Source organism: Papaver somniferum, chromosome 9, assembly GCF_003573695.1.
Source record: "Papaver somniferum cultivar HN1 chromosome 9, ASM357369v1, whole genome shotgun sequence".
NCBI lineage: Eukaryota > Viridiplantae > Streptophyta > Magnoliopsida > Ranunculales > Papaveraceae > Papaver > Papaver somniferum.
The window spans coordinates 42,281,250-42,300,736 of NC_039366.1; the positions used below are offsets into that span (position 1 = coordinate 42,281,250).

The following is a 19,487-nucleotide window of genomic DNA, read 5'->3' on the forward strand; positions in this document are numbered from 1 at the left end:
ACTCCAATCATGACATTGAAGCCTTCATCAAGTCGTGGTCTTCTCATGCTCTCTAAATCCGGTAACGTCTCAACTTATGACTAAGTTCAATTACTGATATTGTTATTTATGGCCGGAAAATCACTATTTAATGCTGACTGAGGAACACAAATTTCCTCAGTAAGCAGGGGACTTAATGTAGATGGTGGATTTTCGACAAGAGCTAAAATAGTAAACTCATAATTATACGAAGCTCTGATCCAGCAATCAGACGTGAGTATTGAGACACGGGCCTCTTATCGAATTCTCAACGGAGAGTACTTTCTCTCGGAGTACATGTAGATATGTAGTCTCACGACTGGACAACGACATATCTCATAAATACTGAACACTTTCAGTGATTATTTCTATATAGTATCACGAGATGGACGGCTCCTAGACAGCTTGCTCTGCTAGTATAGAGCGATAACGTCTTCAGGAACAAACAACGAGTTTACCCTGACTATATAAAGGATATGACTTACCGACAAGCTCATATCGGGATAATTAATGCTCCTAGGAAGCTTTCTCTGCTAGTATAGAGCCACAAAGTTAATTATTCCTAATTAAGATTAATTCTGTCGTGACATTCACTACTGAATTCCCAGAATAATCTATTATTTCTCTTATTCCATGGTCGAATCTACGACTGGTCCCATGGAATGGCAATAACAATTGCTCCTATTCCATGGTCTAATCCACGACTGGTCCCATGGAATGGAAATAAACAATTGTTCTGATTCTATGACTGAATCCACGACTTGATCTCATGGAATAGCAATAACTTTATTATCTCATTACTCCGATTTCATGATCGAATCCACAACTGGTCTCATAAATGGTAATAGATTAATCTTAATTACTCTGATTCTATGGTCGAATCTACGATCCCATGGAATGGTAATGATCACTTTATTCGTAGTTGAATCCTCAGCTGATCCTATGAATTAATAATAAACATCTTATTACTCAGTTTTGTGAATTATTCTCCACTGAATTTCACAATTAGTAATAAATAATCAACAACCGGGCGTCTGAGCTACCTCTAAGTAAGCCCCATGGTGAAAGTGTGTTCAACGACGATGCACTAACAGTCACCACACGAACGAGTATTTCAAAATACAACGAAACGATGAACCTATGCAAAATAGGGAAGAAAATAATAAATAATTAAAAATATTGACCAAGGTGTTGGGAACACGGACACACGACCAACCGACCGTGTCGTGGTCAGTCCTACGCCAGTTTTATATTTTTAATACATTATTTTCCATGATTTGATGAAAATTCTCTCATTTGATCAAATCTCCTTCGTCTCGAGGAAACTCCTCGGTTTCATGGTATTGTCATAAATCCATAAAAAATAATATAAAATTAAGGAAAGGAGTATGGAACGTGACCATGGGCCAACCGGCCGTGCCTTGGTCCCAGCCGGCCCCACACCTCACGATTCCTCATTATTTTATTATTATTATTTCTCTAATTTCATGAAAAAACTCCTTGATTTCATGGTATTTTGCACAAATCACCAAATAATAATAAAATAAAATAAATTATGAAAACTTGTGGAACGGGGCCCTGGCAGGCCGGCCATGCCCTAGCCGGTCCCACACGCCCCTTTGTTTTATTATTATTTTTATTTTCCTTGAATTCATGAAACTCCTTGATTTCATGGTATTTCTCTCAAATTAGGAAAAATTCCCCAAGATCATGAAAAAATACCTAAAAAAGTATTAAAAATTATGAAAACTCGTGGGACCGGGATCTAGCCGGCCGACCGCGCCTCCACGGTCCTGCACGCCCTTGTTTTTATTATTTTAATATTTTTTGCTTCCCTGAACTCATGAAAACTCCTTCAATTCATAGAAACTCCCTAAAATCATCAAATTTCTCAAAATTCATGATTTTTTCATAAAATCATCAAAATATTATAAAATTAAGGAAAATGGCACCACGGGACCGTGGTCACGACCGGCCGACCATGCCTTGGCCTCGGCGGTCCCACACCTCCTTATTCCTTATTTTATAATTATTTTCCATCATCTCATGGTGTTTTCCTCAGTTTCGTCGAAACCCTAATTTTGGCATATTTTCTCGAATGGATGCTCAATTGCACGCCAGAAAATATCAAAATTCTACTGAGACGCGGACTCCTTGGGGAAACGAGCACGCTATCTTGACCGACCAAGATTGGATCTTTGGCTTACGGAAGCCGGTCCCATCAAGTTTCACAGTTTTGACCTAATTTGCGCAATTGCACGTATTAGGTCCAAGACTCTTCCAAACACTTTGGATTTTCATGAAGTGATCATCAGGCGGTCACGTGACTACCCAGGGATGCTTTCATGACCCCATGGTAGGTCCCTCACTCCATCATAATTAATTATGTTTTCTCACCTAAGGCTCAGACGAGCATTTTCGGATAAATGATTAAACCAGCATTTAATCATTCTTTCACCAACAAATCGTCAACTCTTCAGGAGTTCTTTGTATTTTCTCACGTGAGCATATGGACACCTCATGGTTGATCCACGGTCCCATGTAGTCTCTCCCTCCTTCGTCCCATGATTAAAATTCTGATGAACCATGAATTGATCATCAATTGATCAAATTAGGGTTTCTGAATCCAAGGATCATCATTCCAGATTTCAGCCTTAATAATTTAACGACGACCTCATGGTCATTAATTTGATTAATTATGCTCGGTTCAACGACCAATATTCTAATTAGTATTTTTGGTACGCTGCCAATAATCCATCAGATGAGCAACACATACTCAGACGATCAAATATTCAACAATTCATCACATGAGCAACACTTGCTCAGATGATAAATATTTGCTCAAATCAAGGAATATTGGTTCAACAACCAATATTCAACGATCCATCGAATGAGAAATACTTGATCACTTCATCGTAAGAACTATACCTCTGTCTCACGACATGTTCAACTCATGAGTTTCAGAACATCATGTTCAACTCAGCAACTACATGGACTCATCGTCCCATCAAACCACGAAGTCATCAATTGACTAACATACCACGAGACGTCAATCGTGTCACTTTGGGGGGATATCACTTAGGGTTTTGGTCTGGCGGTCTACGACACGTGTATTCAAAACACACGATGGAATGTGAGCAAGTCGTGCAATCAGTTGAAGGAATTCACGAGGTAGTGGGTGGAAAATCGACCAAGTCTCCACACGTTGAGCAACTGGTTTCAAACATGATCTCCACTTCTCCACTCCTTGATTCCATCAACTGTCACACTTCATGGAGTCATGGTGTCTAAAATTCCAGCAATATAAATAAATCTCTGAATTATGATTGAATCATCGGCATTAACAGTATCATCCATCTCACGTCTCATCGACAAAACGAGATCATCAACTCATCAATTGAGCAACTACTCTCAATTGAGCAATTTCAATCATTCAGAGCTTATCATATTCAAAATTCACACACCCACAATCTTGGATTACCATTGATTCCACACATTTCCCAGCTTCCCTCCTACAGATCAACCCATCCTCTCTTGTGACCGAATTTACTCTGGAACGGTCATTGTCTTGATTTAGGACGGAGTACTACAGATTGATCTCTCGAATCTAAAGCACCCCAAGAGCAGCGGTGCATCTGTGTGAGGTTTAACATTTCGCTCGGTTCGAGAAGTATCCTCCGTACGGTCGTCTCCTCAATTCCTTAAAAACCAGCAAATCTTTTTTTCCCATCTACAAATGGAAAGTTTTGGATTTGCTGATCATTTTTGTAATTTGGTGCAGGAATGTATCAGTACTACAGAAATTCAAGTCATGCTAAATGGCTCACCATGCAAACCATTCAAGCCCACCAGAGGAATCCGACAGGGTGATCCAATATCACCCTATCTATTTTCTCTTACAATGGAGGTTTTCACAAGATCCCTGGCCAAGGCTGAGGCTAAAAGAAAGATACAAGGCATCAAAATTGCAAAAAATGCACCACCAGTGTCACATCTTCTTTTTGCTGACGATTGCCTGCTATTTGTGAAGGCTGATCTCCATAATGTGAACAACCTGCTGCAGATTATAACTGATTTCAGTTCCATATCAGGCCAACAAGTTAACCTCCAGAAATCTGCTGTTTTTTTCTCTAAACATCTTCATTCCCGACATTGCAGAATTTTATTGCGTAGACTGAAGATGAAAAAGATGTCTCTTGATGAGAGATATCTTGGAATTCCGTTGTTTCTCAACAGACGAATGACAACATCATTTTCATCCCTTGTAGAAGGCATGAAGTCAAGGCTCTTGAAGTGGAATGGAAAATTCTTAACTCAATCTGGGAGGTCCATTATGGTTAAGCATGTACTAAATGTTATGCCATCACATCAAATGGGAGTTTTCAAAATCCCAAAAGCAACAATCAATGAAATGGATAAATTCCAACACAGATTCTGGTGGAACAAGAAAGATGGCAAGGGTGTGTACTTAACATCATGGGACAAAGTTAACTGTCAAAAAGAAATCGGAGGTATGGGCTTCAGAGACTTGGAATGTTTCAACAAGGCATTACTAGCTAAATCTGTGTGGAGGCTCTGCCATAATTCAAATCAACTCTGGGCTAAAGCATTAAAAGAAAGAAATTTTCCGGATACTTCTATACTTCATGCAACAAAAAAGAAGAACAGGACGTGGGCATGGAAAAGCATTTATGGTGAAATCAGTTTTGTTCAAAAACATAGTTTCTGGATATTGGGAGATGGGAAGAAAATAATCACCTAGAAAGATAACTGGATCACAGGGAAGCAAGAACCACCAGTCTCCATTGCAGCTTTTGAGTTAGCGGTTAATTACAGCACTGTCAGTGATCTAATAGATGCAGATACTAAAGCTTGGAAAACATCGGTCATTCATCAACTTTTGCCCCCTGAAGATGCTAGCAAAATATTAAGCATGAGAATACCAACTTACTCTGCAGATAGATTGATCTGGTCCCTTACAAGAAATGGTCAGTTTACTGTAAAATCCGCATATAGGAAGCTTGTGGATATCAAAACAAATGCTGCTACAAGCTATGACAGAGACATGGCTGTATTGTGGAAGAAGCTGTGGAATCTGGATACTATGCCAAGAGTTAAAACATTTTTATGGAAATGCATGAATGACATAATACCCTCAAGTGAACGCATGGGAAGAGTAGCAAGTTACAGTGGGGATAATTGTAGTATGTGCAATCAAGCTATTGAGACTACTAAGCATATAATCTGGGTTTGCCCATTTGCTCGCGTTGTTTGGACTTCAATCCCTGGAGCGAGAAGGAGTATGGAATTTGTTGACACCAGTGTTGAAAGTTGGATAAAAAGCTGGTTCTAAAATGACCTTGTCAACCTAAACAAGGACTGGATTATCAAGATGGCCAATGTCAGCTGGGAAATATGGAAGGAGCGCTGTAGATGTGTTTTTGAAGGAAAAAAACCTAATCCAGTGAAAGTAATTCGTAGCATTCAACACCTCATTCAGATGACTGGGTCATGCATGAAAAAACCTGCACAACCTAACATTACCAATAGCTTGCATAACTTAGCTCAGAATACTTGGATTCCACTAATTGTTTCTGCATATTCCATTTGCTGTGATGCTTCATTTAAAACTGTTTTAACTGAAAATCACACAGGGCTGGGACTGATTCTTCGTAATTCTGCAGGTGAATTCGAACAAGGACGATGCATCCATGATTGTAGACATATAGATGCATAGCACGCTGAGATAGAAGGACTGAGGCGAGCTGTGTTATGGGCAGAAGAGTTGGAACTACCACAAGTCTGTTTTGAGCTTGATGCTCACAACATAGTAGAAGCAGCCAATGGAGATTATCAAAAAGTTAGATGGGAGTCACAATCTCTAGTCTTGGATGTTATTAGTTTCTTTCGCAAATACCCTCTATGGACTTGCAAATTTATTAGTAGAAAATGTAATAAACCAGATGATAAGCTGGCCAGACACTCGTGTACTTTTCAAATTAGTAGGAGTTGGATGCATACTCCACCAAGTTTTATCGTAGAAACATTATATGCTGATATGAATGGTGTAATTGAATCCCACATCTAATAAAAATTCTTCTTTGTATCAAAAAAAAAGTACACTGAAAATTAACCATTACCCATAATCATTCCCGTTTAGCGCCAAAATGCTTTCTCATGCTTAGTTCATGTAGCATTGAAATCATCGATAATTCATTTACAGTGCTATTATAAATTCATCTTTGAGCATTTGTTGCACTATGTGGTAATTTAAGATGTCATGTGTAACTTTCGTCTTTTCTTAAAAAGAAGGAAAAATATCATTCATCTTACGAGCAGTTTTCCGGTAATAAATCAGATGATATCCAATAAAATTAATATTGAGATACTGGAGTAAACTAACGGGATTAACTGATAATTATTTTAACATAATTTGGGGATGTTTTTTGTATTAACCTAAATTAAATAGTTTAGTTTACGGTACCGTTTATTTATCGTGTGCTCAAATTTGTTCTTTGCCGTAAGAAGTAATACTTAGGCTGCTACTGCTAACTTTATGTATACTTCAACAACTATACTGATTCATTGTTTTTGCTTTTCTTTTATTTTTCTTTGTATATATTGTGAATATTTGTATCTTGCTTTGTAAAATCCAATTATAAAACACTATATTGCAACATACGCACACGGCACGATTAAATTTCCAGAAAAATATGATGCGCAAGGTGTTACTTTTTTCAAATATTCTTTGTATCCCACGGCCAAACCTTCTGCTTTTTTTTAACTGGTGAAGTCTTGAGAAACGCTAGCAGGTGTTAATGCAGTAGTGGCGCATCTTCATTGTACATGTCATTCTCATTCATATCCACAAGTGACTAATATGAGCTTTCAAGTGGGTGTTAGGAACTTTGTACTATTTTTATGAATGTAATTAATTATTCATTTTGGTTTTTTTGGTTCATTGATCATTACTGAGTGGAGATGTGTATTTCTTCCTACCGCGAATAATAATAATAGTGAAACAATGCAAGCCCGGTTATGTTTCTTCCCCTGCTCATGCGTACTGCATGTTACAATGAAAATCATAAATAGTTCATTTAGGGTGCTATTCTAAGTTCATCCCCTAGCATTTGACATGTTGTGTGTTAATATTCAGGGTCTCATGTGTAGCCTTAATTGTTCCGACCACAAAAAAAGATCCAATTTTGCAGAAAGAAATTGTTGGAGTAAACTAACGTTGTTGGCGGGTGGTAAGTCAAACCACCATCAGAGTTAGGGCTGCACATGTGCGGGTATAAGCTAAAACCAACCTCGCACCCACAGACTGCGGGTTTTTTTTTCATAACCAACCCCGCACCCACAAACAGCGGGCGGGTTTTGTTACCCGCCCGCTACGGGTTGGGCGGGTATGGGTTTAAACGGGTTTAAACCCGCTTTATATTCAAGTATTTAGAGTAACTTCTATTCTCCTTGATTAAGTGAGAAAAAAAACCAAAACCCCCAAAATATTCATATCTAGGAAGTTCACAGATGAAGATTAAGTGTTGAATCTGTTGATTTTTCGATTGTTGTCGATTTCTGGTGAAGTTTCGAAGTTATTGTTGTCGATTTCTGGTGAAAATTTCTGGTAATTGTCGTTCTTAGGTGAAGAAGGAGAACTGAGGAGGAAGAATAGGAGAGGCCGAACAGAGAGAAGAGTGTAGAAAGTGATGAGGGTTATCAGTTATCCTATCTACTAGTATTAGGGTTTCATAATGGACGACTAGGATTAGTTTTATCTAATGGTATATAATCTGCGGGTTTTTTGGGCGGGTATGGGCGGGTATTCGCTTAAACCAACCTCGCACCCACAGACAACTGGTTTTTTTTTCATAACCAACCCCGCACCCACAACGGGCAGGTATGGATTAAAAACCCACGGATTTAGCGGGTACGGGTGGATTTGGGTATCGTGGGCGGGTCTTGTGCAGCCCTAATCAGAGTGCTTTTTATGCGGGATTTGTGTTTGTAGGGTGTATTGCGTTGTGGCTTTTATTGTTTTTTCTTGTAGATGCATTATATGTACTTGGTTTGTGAATTCTCTTTTCTAATAAATTCTATGTTGTAGTTTTTGAACACGCAATGATACATGATCGCTATAAAAATAGTTGTTATTAAGACGCAAAGGTGAATGATTTTATTTTAAGCCGTGACGAAACGGTGTGATTATGCATATAGCCTCCCAGAAACTTCAACATACGAGAGATTGTGTTTGATTATAAAAAGGCACACAGAAAATCAGCCGTTACTCGTAATCATTTAATTAGTGAAGGAGCCAGAAAAAAAAAATCTAGGGCGCTAAAAAAAATTATAAAATAAAAATATAGGGACTTTTAGAGGACTAAACATTAGGTATACGGTGGGCTAAATACAAAAATCAGGATAAAACAAAGGGCTTTAATATAGTTTTTGGGAATTTAGGGGGGCTAGAGTTACGGTTAGTTAACCCTTGGCTCGGCCGTTGCATTTAATTCATTTCGAATTGGTCCAAAATGTTTTTTCACGCTTAGTTCACGTAGCATTGAAATCATTGCTAATTCATTTACAGTGCTTCGCCGTGTGGTAATTTAAGATGTCATGTGTAACTTAAATATTTTCTTTCAAAAGAAGAAAAAGATGTCGTCCTTGTTTTCCCAGTCGTAGGCCTGTCAATGGAAGAATATCCGTCGGATATTTGGAAATCCCATATCCGACATGTTAAGCACTACCGGATATTCGATATCCGATAATATCCTATAGGATATCAAAATCAGATATCGATTCCGATAGGCTAAGCTGTCGGATATCCGATAGTATCCGGTTATAACAAAAAAGCTTAAAAACCCTTGTAAAACATTTTCATAATTGACACTTATGGGATATTTATTTGACAATATCCGATAATATCTGATACTAGACTCGAAATTAGGATAAACTATAAATAAGTTCCTATACTATCGGATATCGGATATTAACATTTCGGATGGGGTCTAATCCGTTTCCGATATGTTAAGGAAGAAATATCCGATAAAATATCCGATCCGATATCCGATATCCGATAAAACGGATAAAATCCTATAGGATCTCGAATACTCGGAAACGAATACCGGATATCGGACAAATATTGACAGGCCTACCCAGTCGTCCATTAATAAACATGATAATGCTCAGTAGGCTATTGAGATACTGGAGTAAATTAATGGGGTTAGCTGGTATATGTAACATGATAAAAATCACAAATATAAGTGGTTTTTGCTGAGCTAAACCAAATGCTTCTGGATGCTTTTTCAAGTATAGAATCCTCCTTCATCGTCTTTTATTTATTTTTGTAATTGTCACTGGTTCACTTTATATTGTCGTGCATGTTGCCAATTGCTGTAAATTGTCCTTAACATTAAGAGCATCTCCAACAACGGGTGTTAAAAATCCTACGTGGAATTTTTATGAGACCCTTATTTAAAAGAATTTGTACATATAATAGATATAGGACTCCATGACTAGTAAACCATCTCCGGTAGAGGTTCGACCCTTAGAAAACCTTGTGTGATGAAATCTTAACCGTTTAATTATTTTTTAATTATTACAAAAAATAAAAAATATGACATGGAGGTCATTCCGGAGGTCAAGATAAGACTTTCTTCAAAACTTTCAAAATTAGTATTTCATTCCGTCAATTTTATAGGACCTACTATTGGAGATGAATTTAGTTAAATTAAAGGTCTAAAATCCTATGTGCTACTAAAAAATAAATCTTCCACCTTTTCTTGGAGATGCTAAGAAAAGTAAAAAGAAACCCAAGTTTTTTTCTTTTGAACATAATGAATCTTTCGTACAACATTTTTACAATATTTATTTCATTTTTTTTCTTTACATATGGCAGATAATCCTATTTTGGTTTCTGCCAAAATCCAATTACAAACGCTATTTTGCGTTAAACGTGTAAGACTAAATTCTGAGAAAATCGCCAATACTTCGGGAGAGTTCCCGAAATTATCACCGGCAGACAGAGATAAAGGGACCCATTTCTGCCGCTACATATCCTAATGCTAATGCTGGAAGATTTTCTGCTAGTCCATCGAATTACCCTCTCAGGACTGGGGTAAGGGTGCACAGGAACCGAATCGAAAAATCGGACTGTACCGGAATCGGTGGAATCGTACCTGATTTTGTACCGAACCGAGGAAGGGGATACAGGTACCGGTTCAAAAACTGAGAATCGGCCTCTAGGAGTACAGGTACACGGCCCTATTAATATCCCGTACCGTCCCGTCGCGTTTATAACGAATAATATAATAACTGATGCAAACTTGAACAATGTTGACACCGGTGATAATGGCAAAGGTTATGGAGGTGGGAGGTAAGGTTTTGGAGGCAATTTCTTATGGTACTGTCATACTTCCAACTGCAAAGAGGCTCCATATGGTGAAGCTATGGCTTCCATTTGTAAGGCTCTCTAAGCCTTTGATCAGTTCCTGGAGTGTTGATGTGGAGGGTTAGCCACCTTTCAAGGTGGACAATGAAATTTGGCAGAGCTTGGAGTCTTCCCTTGTTTCAATGGTGCTCGCCCTAGGCGGAGATCTTGACTCGGTGGTTGGGAACACATCATATTTAGTACCCTGACTTGACCGAGGCATTTGAAGTTTGGTGTTACAGATCCAAAGTTGCGAACAGGAGACTTGCGCTTTTAGGAAAAATGAGATGTATGAGCAACTCGTCAGAGACGCCACCAAGGAATTAACTTGAGTCACTTTCTTGACATTTTTGTTTCTAGCAATTAAGTTGCAGAAAGAGAAAGATCTGGTGTATGGATGGTATCCCTTGGTATGTAATTTTCAAGTGTAAATTTGGTATGTTGCAGAGTTGTTTACACTGTCAAACCTTGAGGGTGCCGTAAACATATCCCATTAGCGACTAAAGCTTTCATAAATTGGGGTTTTTGCATTACAAATTGGGATTTTTTTTACCTTGTGTCATCTAAGTTCAATAATTATTACACCACAGTCGATTATATATTGAAACAAGGCTAATCTTTTAGAGACGTTTGTTAAGATAACTGTGATCGATGTAAAGCCAATACCAGCTTGCAGAAGTAGGTCAAGCAAATACACCACATTAAAAGCATACAAAATCACGCAGTAACAAAGGGAGGAAAAGAAGGAAAAAAGAAGTTACGGCCAAGTAATTCCAATTCTCTTTTTAGTGTTCCATTTCTTTTCTGACAAAAAGTACCGACTGGTACCGGAGTCATCCCTGGTACCGTACTTGTCCCAAATGGTACCGGAACCGAAGAAAGAAGTACAGATATCGGTCCAAAAATTCAGAACCGAGACTAGGAAGGTACAGGTACTCGGCCTCGGCAAGAACCGAGCCGAACCGTACCGTGTGCACCCTTAGACTGGGGACCAACTGTGTATATTTCTTATGTATAGTCATGGTCAAAAACCTAATGCGACGTATATGTCCATCAGCACAGAAAATTGTCCATTACATTCAACGATGCCATCTAGGCATTAAGCCTCCTCCTCCCCTAAGAATAGACTTGTGTCGCGTGTGACAATGAAATCATAAATAATTTATTTAGGGTGTTATTATAAGTTCTTCACCGAGAAGTTACTTCTTAAATTTCCTGTTCTCTTGATTCCTAAGAATCTTACATCCCGTTTTAGAAGTAAGATCCTTGTAAGGAGTAAGGAGTTTCAAATTTCAAATTATTTTATTTTTCTTCCATTTTAAAGAATACCCTTTTCTCGAATTTATAAACACTTCATCGTTTTTTCATATTTCCAAATTGAATCAGTTCTTCCTGCCGTAAGAAAGTGGCGCGGGAAGTGAGAAGGTCTAGGATTGAGTTTCCCGTCAGATCAAAGTTCGTTCAGGCTCGATCCGATTTAAAGAAGAAAATTGAAGAAAACGAGGTAACGAAGAATTTGTTCCAATGCATGAAGGTGTCGATTCAAGCACCTATAACTTTTGTTGCCGATGCTTTTGCTCAGTCTCTACAGATGGATAGATTTATTGACGTGATGGAAAGGCGTAATGGGGCGATTCAGAATTGTATTACTTCATTTGAATCTTTAGTAATTTGGTTGACGTTTGCGATGATTTTTTATATTCTGACGTCAATCGGAGAGCTGTTATCACCTCTTTTGCCTCGTTTTCTAAATTTATGTAAGTTTATATGTCGCCGTTTCACTGCTTGGGTCTGTGATTTGGTTACTTTTATAAGACGTTTATTCTCGGGTTTTGTTTGGATTCTAGGGTTTGAATTTTCTCTAGGTTTATTGGTGGGATAGTGGAGTAAACTCCGGTCAATAAGCAAGGAATTGTTAGGATACGTATTTTTGACAAGAACTGTGCGCTGGATATGTGTTTTGTCAATGGGGTCTAGAATGAGTTAATTTTTTGTATCTATATATTTCAAAATAGCTCTTTTTTTTTTCCATCGTCCAACCAAGAGTATTTCATTCCACAAGAAATATTCACATGATGGTTTTAAAGAGAAACAAATGGCGAAAAGTCCAAATTAATCAAAGCAAGTCAACCCTACCTCAATCTTCTCCATTAATGATTCAATGATCTCTACAACTACCAATCAGTTAGTTATTGCATTTAATTATCTCGTTTCACTTTAATGTTCACTGATTTCTTTTGTTTCCCGTCGGATTCTTGATTTTTGCTTCTGTTTTTCTTCACTCCCTTTTCCCATAGTTCGAGATTTGCATAACTCTAATCCTCTTTTATCTCATCTGATTTCTCTTTACCCTTCTAGTTTATCGTTTATGGCTTGCAAGTGTTAAGGTTTTACCTGGTCTTTGTTACCTTGTTTGGTACAAAGTTGTCATTACAAAGGTTGTTCTTCCCAAAGATTATGGTCATCAAGGTTTTTGCTTCTGCTTCAGTCAATGGCGGAGTTTACGATCAATTCAAAGGTATCTCTAGTCGATACAACTTTTCAGGCCGCTGATTGTTTTTCTCGTTGGAAGATTAGTGGCAAAAAAGTTATGACACTTCAAACACGTCTCACACTGTTTACATGCAATATCCCTATAAATTGGAGAAATTGGATTTTCATGTTCATCATATCCTCAATCATTACACTGCTCAGTATTCACCAACAAAATCTCTCAGTGCTAGTCATTATGGATCCTTTTCAAGGAGACATGAAATATCTTGAAGACCAACTGATGTCAACCAACCTTAACAACACCGATTCAGATGAAATTCGTCAAACATTTGTGTATGCTAGCGTCAACCTGGACAAAGGAATCTCTAAGTGGGCTACTAGCATTGTGGGAAAACTATTAGCCCCTGATCCAATGAAACCAGCTACTCTAGAATTCTATCTCAAAAACATTTGGATGAAGAAAATCAAAAAAAATCCAGATAAGAAACCCAACTCCAAATCATTTCATTGTGAGGTTTACAGATTAGGATCAAGGGAACTGGGTGCTGGAAAATGCACCATGGTCTGTGAATGGGCCTTTCTTTATGGTGAAACCATATAACTCCTTCATTCAGTTACAGAAAATGGACTTTAGCACCAAGGAATTCTGGGTGGATTTCAAAGACTTACCACCGGAGCTATTTGATGAAGAAGTTATGTTCAAGCTTGCAAAAATCCTGGGAGAAGTGAAAGTTCTTGATCCTGAAGAGGGCAATCCAGAGGACTCGAATGCAGTCAGTGCGAACATTAAGATTAATGTGAAAACTCCTCTTATAAGAGGACTTCTTACTAAAAATGGTGCAGGTTACACTCAGTGGATCCCTTTATACTATCAGAAGCAACCTGGTAACCTTTGCCCTGCCTGCTTCATTTTGGATCATAATGATGATGAGTGTGAAAACAAGGCTAAATTTGTCAAAGCTTTAGCCAACAAAGCTCTCTTTAAGTTTGGCCAAACCAATCTGTCTCTTAAAGATGTTATGGCCATGAACCCAAAGTATGGGGATGGATCTCCAATCAAGATTAACAAGAAGGTCTCTAAGAAGAAGGCGGTTGTAGCAAACAAAGTGGTATTTCAGAGGCCTTCTGATGGCTATCATGTCACGACAGTGTTTTCTGAGGAAAGAGGCGGTAACTCGGAGCAAGGAGAAAGCTCTTGTCAAATAAAAGGAAAAAGAATTAGAGAGAATGTTGCTAGAAACATCAACTTTGATAATCCAATCTTCATGGATGCAGACAGCCAAGGCGAAAACATTGTCTACCAGAATGCAGCTGAAATGCAAGTCATTGACCACAACCAACCTGGAGAATGGGATCAACACTGTGATGCTGACACTTTGTACCTTCAAGAAAAAGGACAACAAGACCAGGTATACACATTAATACACTCTCATTTTACCTGCAAAGTTCATTTCTTACTCTTTATTCAACTTTTGATTCCATTAAATTCCCACTCCAATAGATTTTATTATTCTCAATCAAACATTGCTTTAGAAAACATGAAAGTTTTAGCCTGGAACTTCCAGCGGATTTGCCAAAAAGATACTAGAGACCATTTAAAACAATGCATAAATAGGAATGATCCTGAACTTGTGTTCATATCTGAAACAAAAACAAGTGACACAAGAACAAACTCATACATTAGACACTTTGGGTTTCCTAATTACTGGTCACAGTCCTCTATTGGACTATCTGGAGGTATCTCCATTCTCTGGAAGGATGGTATAGGGGTTAAAATTTTAAATGAAATCAGAAACCAAGTCGACTTGATTGTTTCAGTTGGACCAAAAAATATGCAATGGATACTAACCTGTCTGTATGGAAGCACAAAATACAATGAAAAGAAAGTTTTATGGGAAACTTTAACATCAAGGAGCAACAATACTCAAACTCCATGGTTGATCATCGGCGATCTGAACATTACCATCAATTCTGAAGAGAATAATTCAGCGGCAAACACATCGCAATCAAATATCAACAAGAGGATAAAGGAATGGCTTCAACAAACTGATCTTCTTGATGTCAAGGCAACAGGAAACCCATACACATGGAGCAATCATAGGCAAAATGATCAATTTGTTCAAGCCAAACTGGATAGAGCTCTGGCAAACTCACACTGGCATGAAATCTTTCACTCAGCAATAGTACAATGTCTTGCAACTTTTGGATCAGACCACGCGCCAATCCTTCTTCAGACCAACCCAGCAGAGAAGCATATCAAAAGACCATTCCGAGTCTATGAGAATTGGTTGAAACACGACTCTTCCAAAGAAGCAGTAGCCAAAGCTTGGAAACAACCTCAGCAAGGTTCTGCAGCATATCAAGTGGTCTCACGGTTAAAGCTCACCAAAAAAGAGATCCAGAGGTGGAATTTTGAAGTTTTAGGAAATGTCAACCATCACATTAAATAAACTGAGAAGAAAATTCTAGAGACACAAGAGCATCATCCTCAAGATAGAAATGTTATACAGAATCTCCACAAAGAACTCAGATTTTGGTACAAAGTTGATTCTGATATGAAATACCAAAACTCAAGAGAAAATCTGCTAAAAAATGAAAGTAGGAACACAAAATACTTTCAATCAAAGGAAAATTACAGAAGAAGAAGGAATCAAATCGACTCCCTAAAAGATGAGTTGGACATCTGGCATTCGGAAAAGAAAGACATTGAGCAGCTCCTCAACAACCATTTTAGTGCCATTACTACAACATCAAATCCACAAAGGAATGAGGAAATTCTTTCTCTCATCACACCTTGCATTACACCAGAGGACAACATCAACTTAACAAGTATCCCAGACTTGGAAGAGATAAAGAAGACGGTGTTTCAGATCAAATCTTGGGCTGCTCCAGGCCCAGAAGGATTTCAAGCGGGGTTCTACCAACAATGCTGGGATGTTGAAGGTAATGACATCTCTCAAATGATTCAATTTTTTTCTTCAGAAATGGCTTTCTTCTCAAAGAACTCAATTATACATTCCAAACATTAATTCCTAAAAAGGAATGTCCTCAAACACCATCTGATTTCCGTCCCATTAGTCTGTGTAATATGAACTACAAAATTATCTCCAAAATCATAGCCAAGAGACTCAAGCCAATCCTACAAAAAATTGTTTCACCCTTTCAAGCAGCATATGTACCCAATAGAAATATCTCAGATAACACCATAATTGCTCATGAAATTGTGGATCATATGAAGAAAAGTAAGAGTAAGTTTGGTGAAGTTGGAATCAAGCTCGACATGTCGAAGGCTTTCGACAGAATCGAATGGAATTTTCTTCTAGAAATACTGAACAGATTGGGATTCAGCAAAAAATGGTGCCACATGATAAAGTAGTGTATTAGAACAACCTCCATATCAGTTTTGCTCAATGGGTCATCTTGCAAACCGTTTATCCCATCCCGTGGTCTGCGACAAGGAGATCCAATTTCACCATACTTGTTTCATACTTTGCATGGAAGGTTTCTCAAGAATTCTCTGCAAAGATGAAAGTCAACACAAGATTCAAGGAATAAAACCAAGCAAGTTTAGTCCAAGTATCAATCACTTACTTTTCGCCGACGACTGCCTCCTCTTCTGCAAAGGTAAAGATCAGGAGATAAGAAACCTCTTGGACATCATCAACAAGTTCAGTGCAGCTTCAGGACAAGTGATAAACTTCAACAAATCGAGTGTCTTCTTCAACAAACATATGCAGCCACAAAGATGTTCACATTTAAGGAGTATTCTGCAAATGAAAATGATGGGTTTGAATGAGAAATATTTGGGACTGCCATTGTTCTTAAGCAAGAATAAAAAAGAGAGTTTCAAACCAATTGAAGACAAAGTTCATCACAGGTTGAGCACATGGCAAGGAAAAATTATTGATCAAGCAGGGAGATCTACACAAGTACAAGCTGTTCTCAGCACCATGGAAAACTATCAGATAGGATGCCTCAAAATTCCAAAGAATGTTACTGAATCAATCTACAGAGCACAAAGAAACTATTGGTGGAGACAAGACAAAAAGAAAGGTTTCAACACAATTGCTTGGTGTGCGGTTTGCAAACCCAAAATACTTGGTGGAATGGGATTCAAAAACACCACAAAGTTCAATGAAGCTCTGCTAGCCAAACTTGTCTGGCGCATGTTAACTGACAAAAACTCTTTATGTGCAAGAATTCTGAAGTCCAAATATTTTCATAACAAAGACTCTCTCTGTAAGTACGCAAGGCTCTTGGATCTGGAAGAGTATACACAGAGGGCTGCAAATTGTGAAAAAGTATTATGTTTGGAGTGTAGGAGATGGATCAGAAATAAAGATATGGAGGCATAATTGGGTAGGAAATATACAACATCATCATCTATCAGGAGCAGCTCAACATCAAGGAAATCAAGACAGAGTCAAGACTCTGATTAACCAAAATCACAAGCAATGGAATACTCAAAAGGTTGATCAAATCTTCAATCAAACTGAGAGACAGATAATACAAGAAATCCGTCTTTCCGAAACCGCCAGAGATACTATCAATTGGAGATTAACGAAGAATGGAACCTTTATAGTGCAATAAACTTACAATGCTCTCATTCAACAAGGAAATATCATAAGCGCTGAAGATCAAAAATTCTGGTTAAAAATTTGGCATTTGGAAATCCCATACAAGCTAAACCTATTCCTCTGGAGATGTATGCATAACATTCTTCAAACCAGGACCAGAGTTGGAAGACACATCCAATTACAAGATTACTCTTTCCCTTTCTGCAAGCAAGTCCTGAAACTGATGTTCATATTCTTCTTCATTGTGATCTCGCCAAAGTCATCTGGTTTACTTTGTTACCAGAAGCCCTCCACTCTCAGAGTCAGTTTACTTCTCTCCAAAACTGGATGAAATCTTGGAATCAAGAGCAAAGCATCATCTCGTTCAAACAAGGAAAAAGTATTCTTCTGACGGAGTAATCATGTGGAAGATATGAAAACAAAGATGTGCCACAGTCTTCGAAGGAAAAGAAGCTAACCCTAACAGCATAATAATGTGCATCAGAAAGTTTTGTACTAAATATAATATTAACAACTCTGAAACTAACCCTTCATGCAGGCCCCTTTACAACAATAACTTGCAAAAATGGCAAAAACCACCAGAAAACTGGTGGAAACTTAATTTTGATGCTGCTTTTGACAAAGATACAAAAATTTGTGGTATTGGTTTAATCCTTAGAGATTGTGCAAGGTGTTTTGTGGAAGACTTGGTGAAGGTCACAAGAGCTAGAGATGCTGAGAAGGGTGAAGGTTTGTATCTCTTAGAAGCTGTGGAATTGATCAAATGTAGGGGATGGAGAAATGTTATTATAGAAGGGGACTGCGAGTCTGTCACTGAATCTGCGACTTCAAATTTTGCTATATCTAGTTGGCAGGATCATAACCTTTTCTCGGATATTAGTAGGTTAATAGAATCTATTAGTAGAATTAGGTGTGTTTATTTTCCTAGAACTGGTAATGAAGTGGCTGATGGACTAGCCAAATATGCCAAGAAGTATGTTTGTAATCAAGTGTGGTCTTTGGCACCACAAACTGTATCCACTCAGCTTTAGAGCTGGATATTTCTCTGTAATCTGTTTTATTTGGGTAATAAATTTTCTTTTACGATCAAAAAAAAAACACAAGTACATCATAGCATGAATCAAATACAAAGAAAGATACAAAACGTTAATAAATCGCGAAGAGAAAGAGCGATCTACCATGATAGCACCCAAATCTTGTACTTTGAGATTGGAGAAGGAATGGTATACGAAACTATAATTCGACCATTTTGATAGATTTTTTTCTTCTTGGAAAAGAGATGCTCCTATGACAGAGGAGTGATATGCCCACAATTTTTCATGTGCAATTAACCCGAACCCAAGATCTATTTTTCTGACGAAGAAGAAATTGATCTTTGCCTTTGCTGAATTGGCGATGTACTTTTATCAACAAAACCCAAACACGAACAAATCCTTAGGAAAAAACACTATAAAGGTATAGATATAATCGCCCAAATAGCGTAGATAAAAATCTCTCTAATAACGAAGAAATTATTGAAAACAACAAAAATAATTAAAAAACAAGAAATCTTTGCTCAAATCTAGCCCCTAAAGGACTAAATCTGAGCAAAGGAAGAAAAAGAAGTTGATGCGTTTTGAGAGGAGTGAGAGAAAAGAGAGAAGAAGCAAATGAATAGCCCTTTTTTGTTTAGCACATTGAGGATATTTTCTTAAATCCAATTATATAATACTATTTTGTGGCAAATGCATATATGGAATGATTAAATCTCCATAAGAGCATCTCCAATGCTAGGAGTGAAGGTCTTAAAAAGACATGACACATAGGATTTAACACTTTCTTAATTAAAAATTAATCTCCAATGCTAAGGTCAAGGTTAATGAAAATCATGACAAGGATGCCATCTCATAAGAAGGGGTAAAGGAGAAAGTCATATCTTCACCTTCTTCATGACCATGGGTCTATTGACACATCATCAATATTTTATTCCA

At 37.8% G+C, this 19,487-nt stretch overlaps 1 protein-coding gene across 1 annotated transcript; it reads left to right on the forward strand.

Annotated features, from left to right (window-relative positions):
* The first annotated feature begins 17,990 nt into the window (after positions 1-17,990).
* LOC113311870 lies at positions 17,991-18,548 on the forward strand. The gene has a single exon (XM_026560665.1). The coding sequence runs from the start codon at positions 17,991-17,993 to the stop codon at positions 18,546-18,548; it is 558 nt and encodes a 185-aa protein (XP_026416450.1).
* Positions 18,549-19,487: the final 939 nt, after the last annotated feature.

What these genes read in the sequence shown, in the direction of transcription:
- LOC113311870 (XM_026560665.1), top strand. Translation starts at nt 17,991, where the DNA reads ATGTGCATCAGAAAGTTTTGTACTAAATATAATATTAACAACTCTGAA.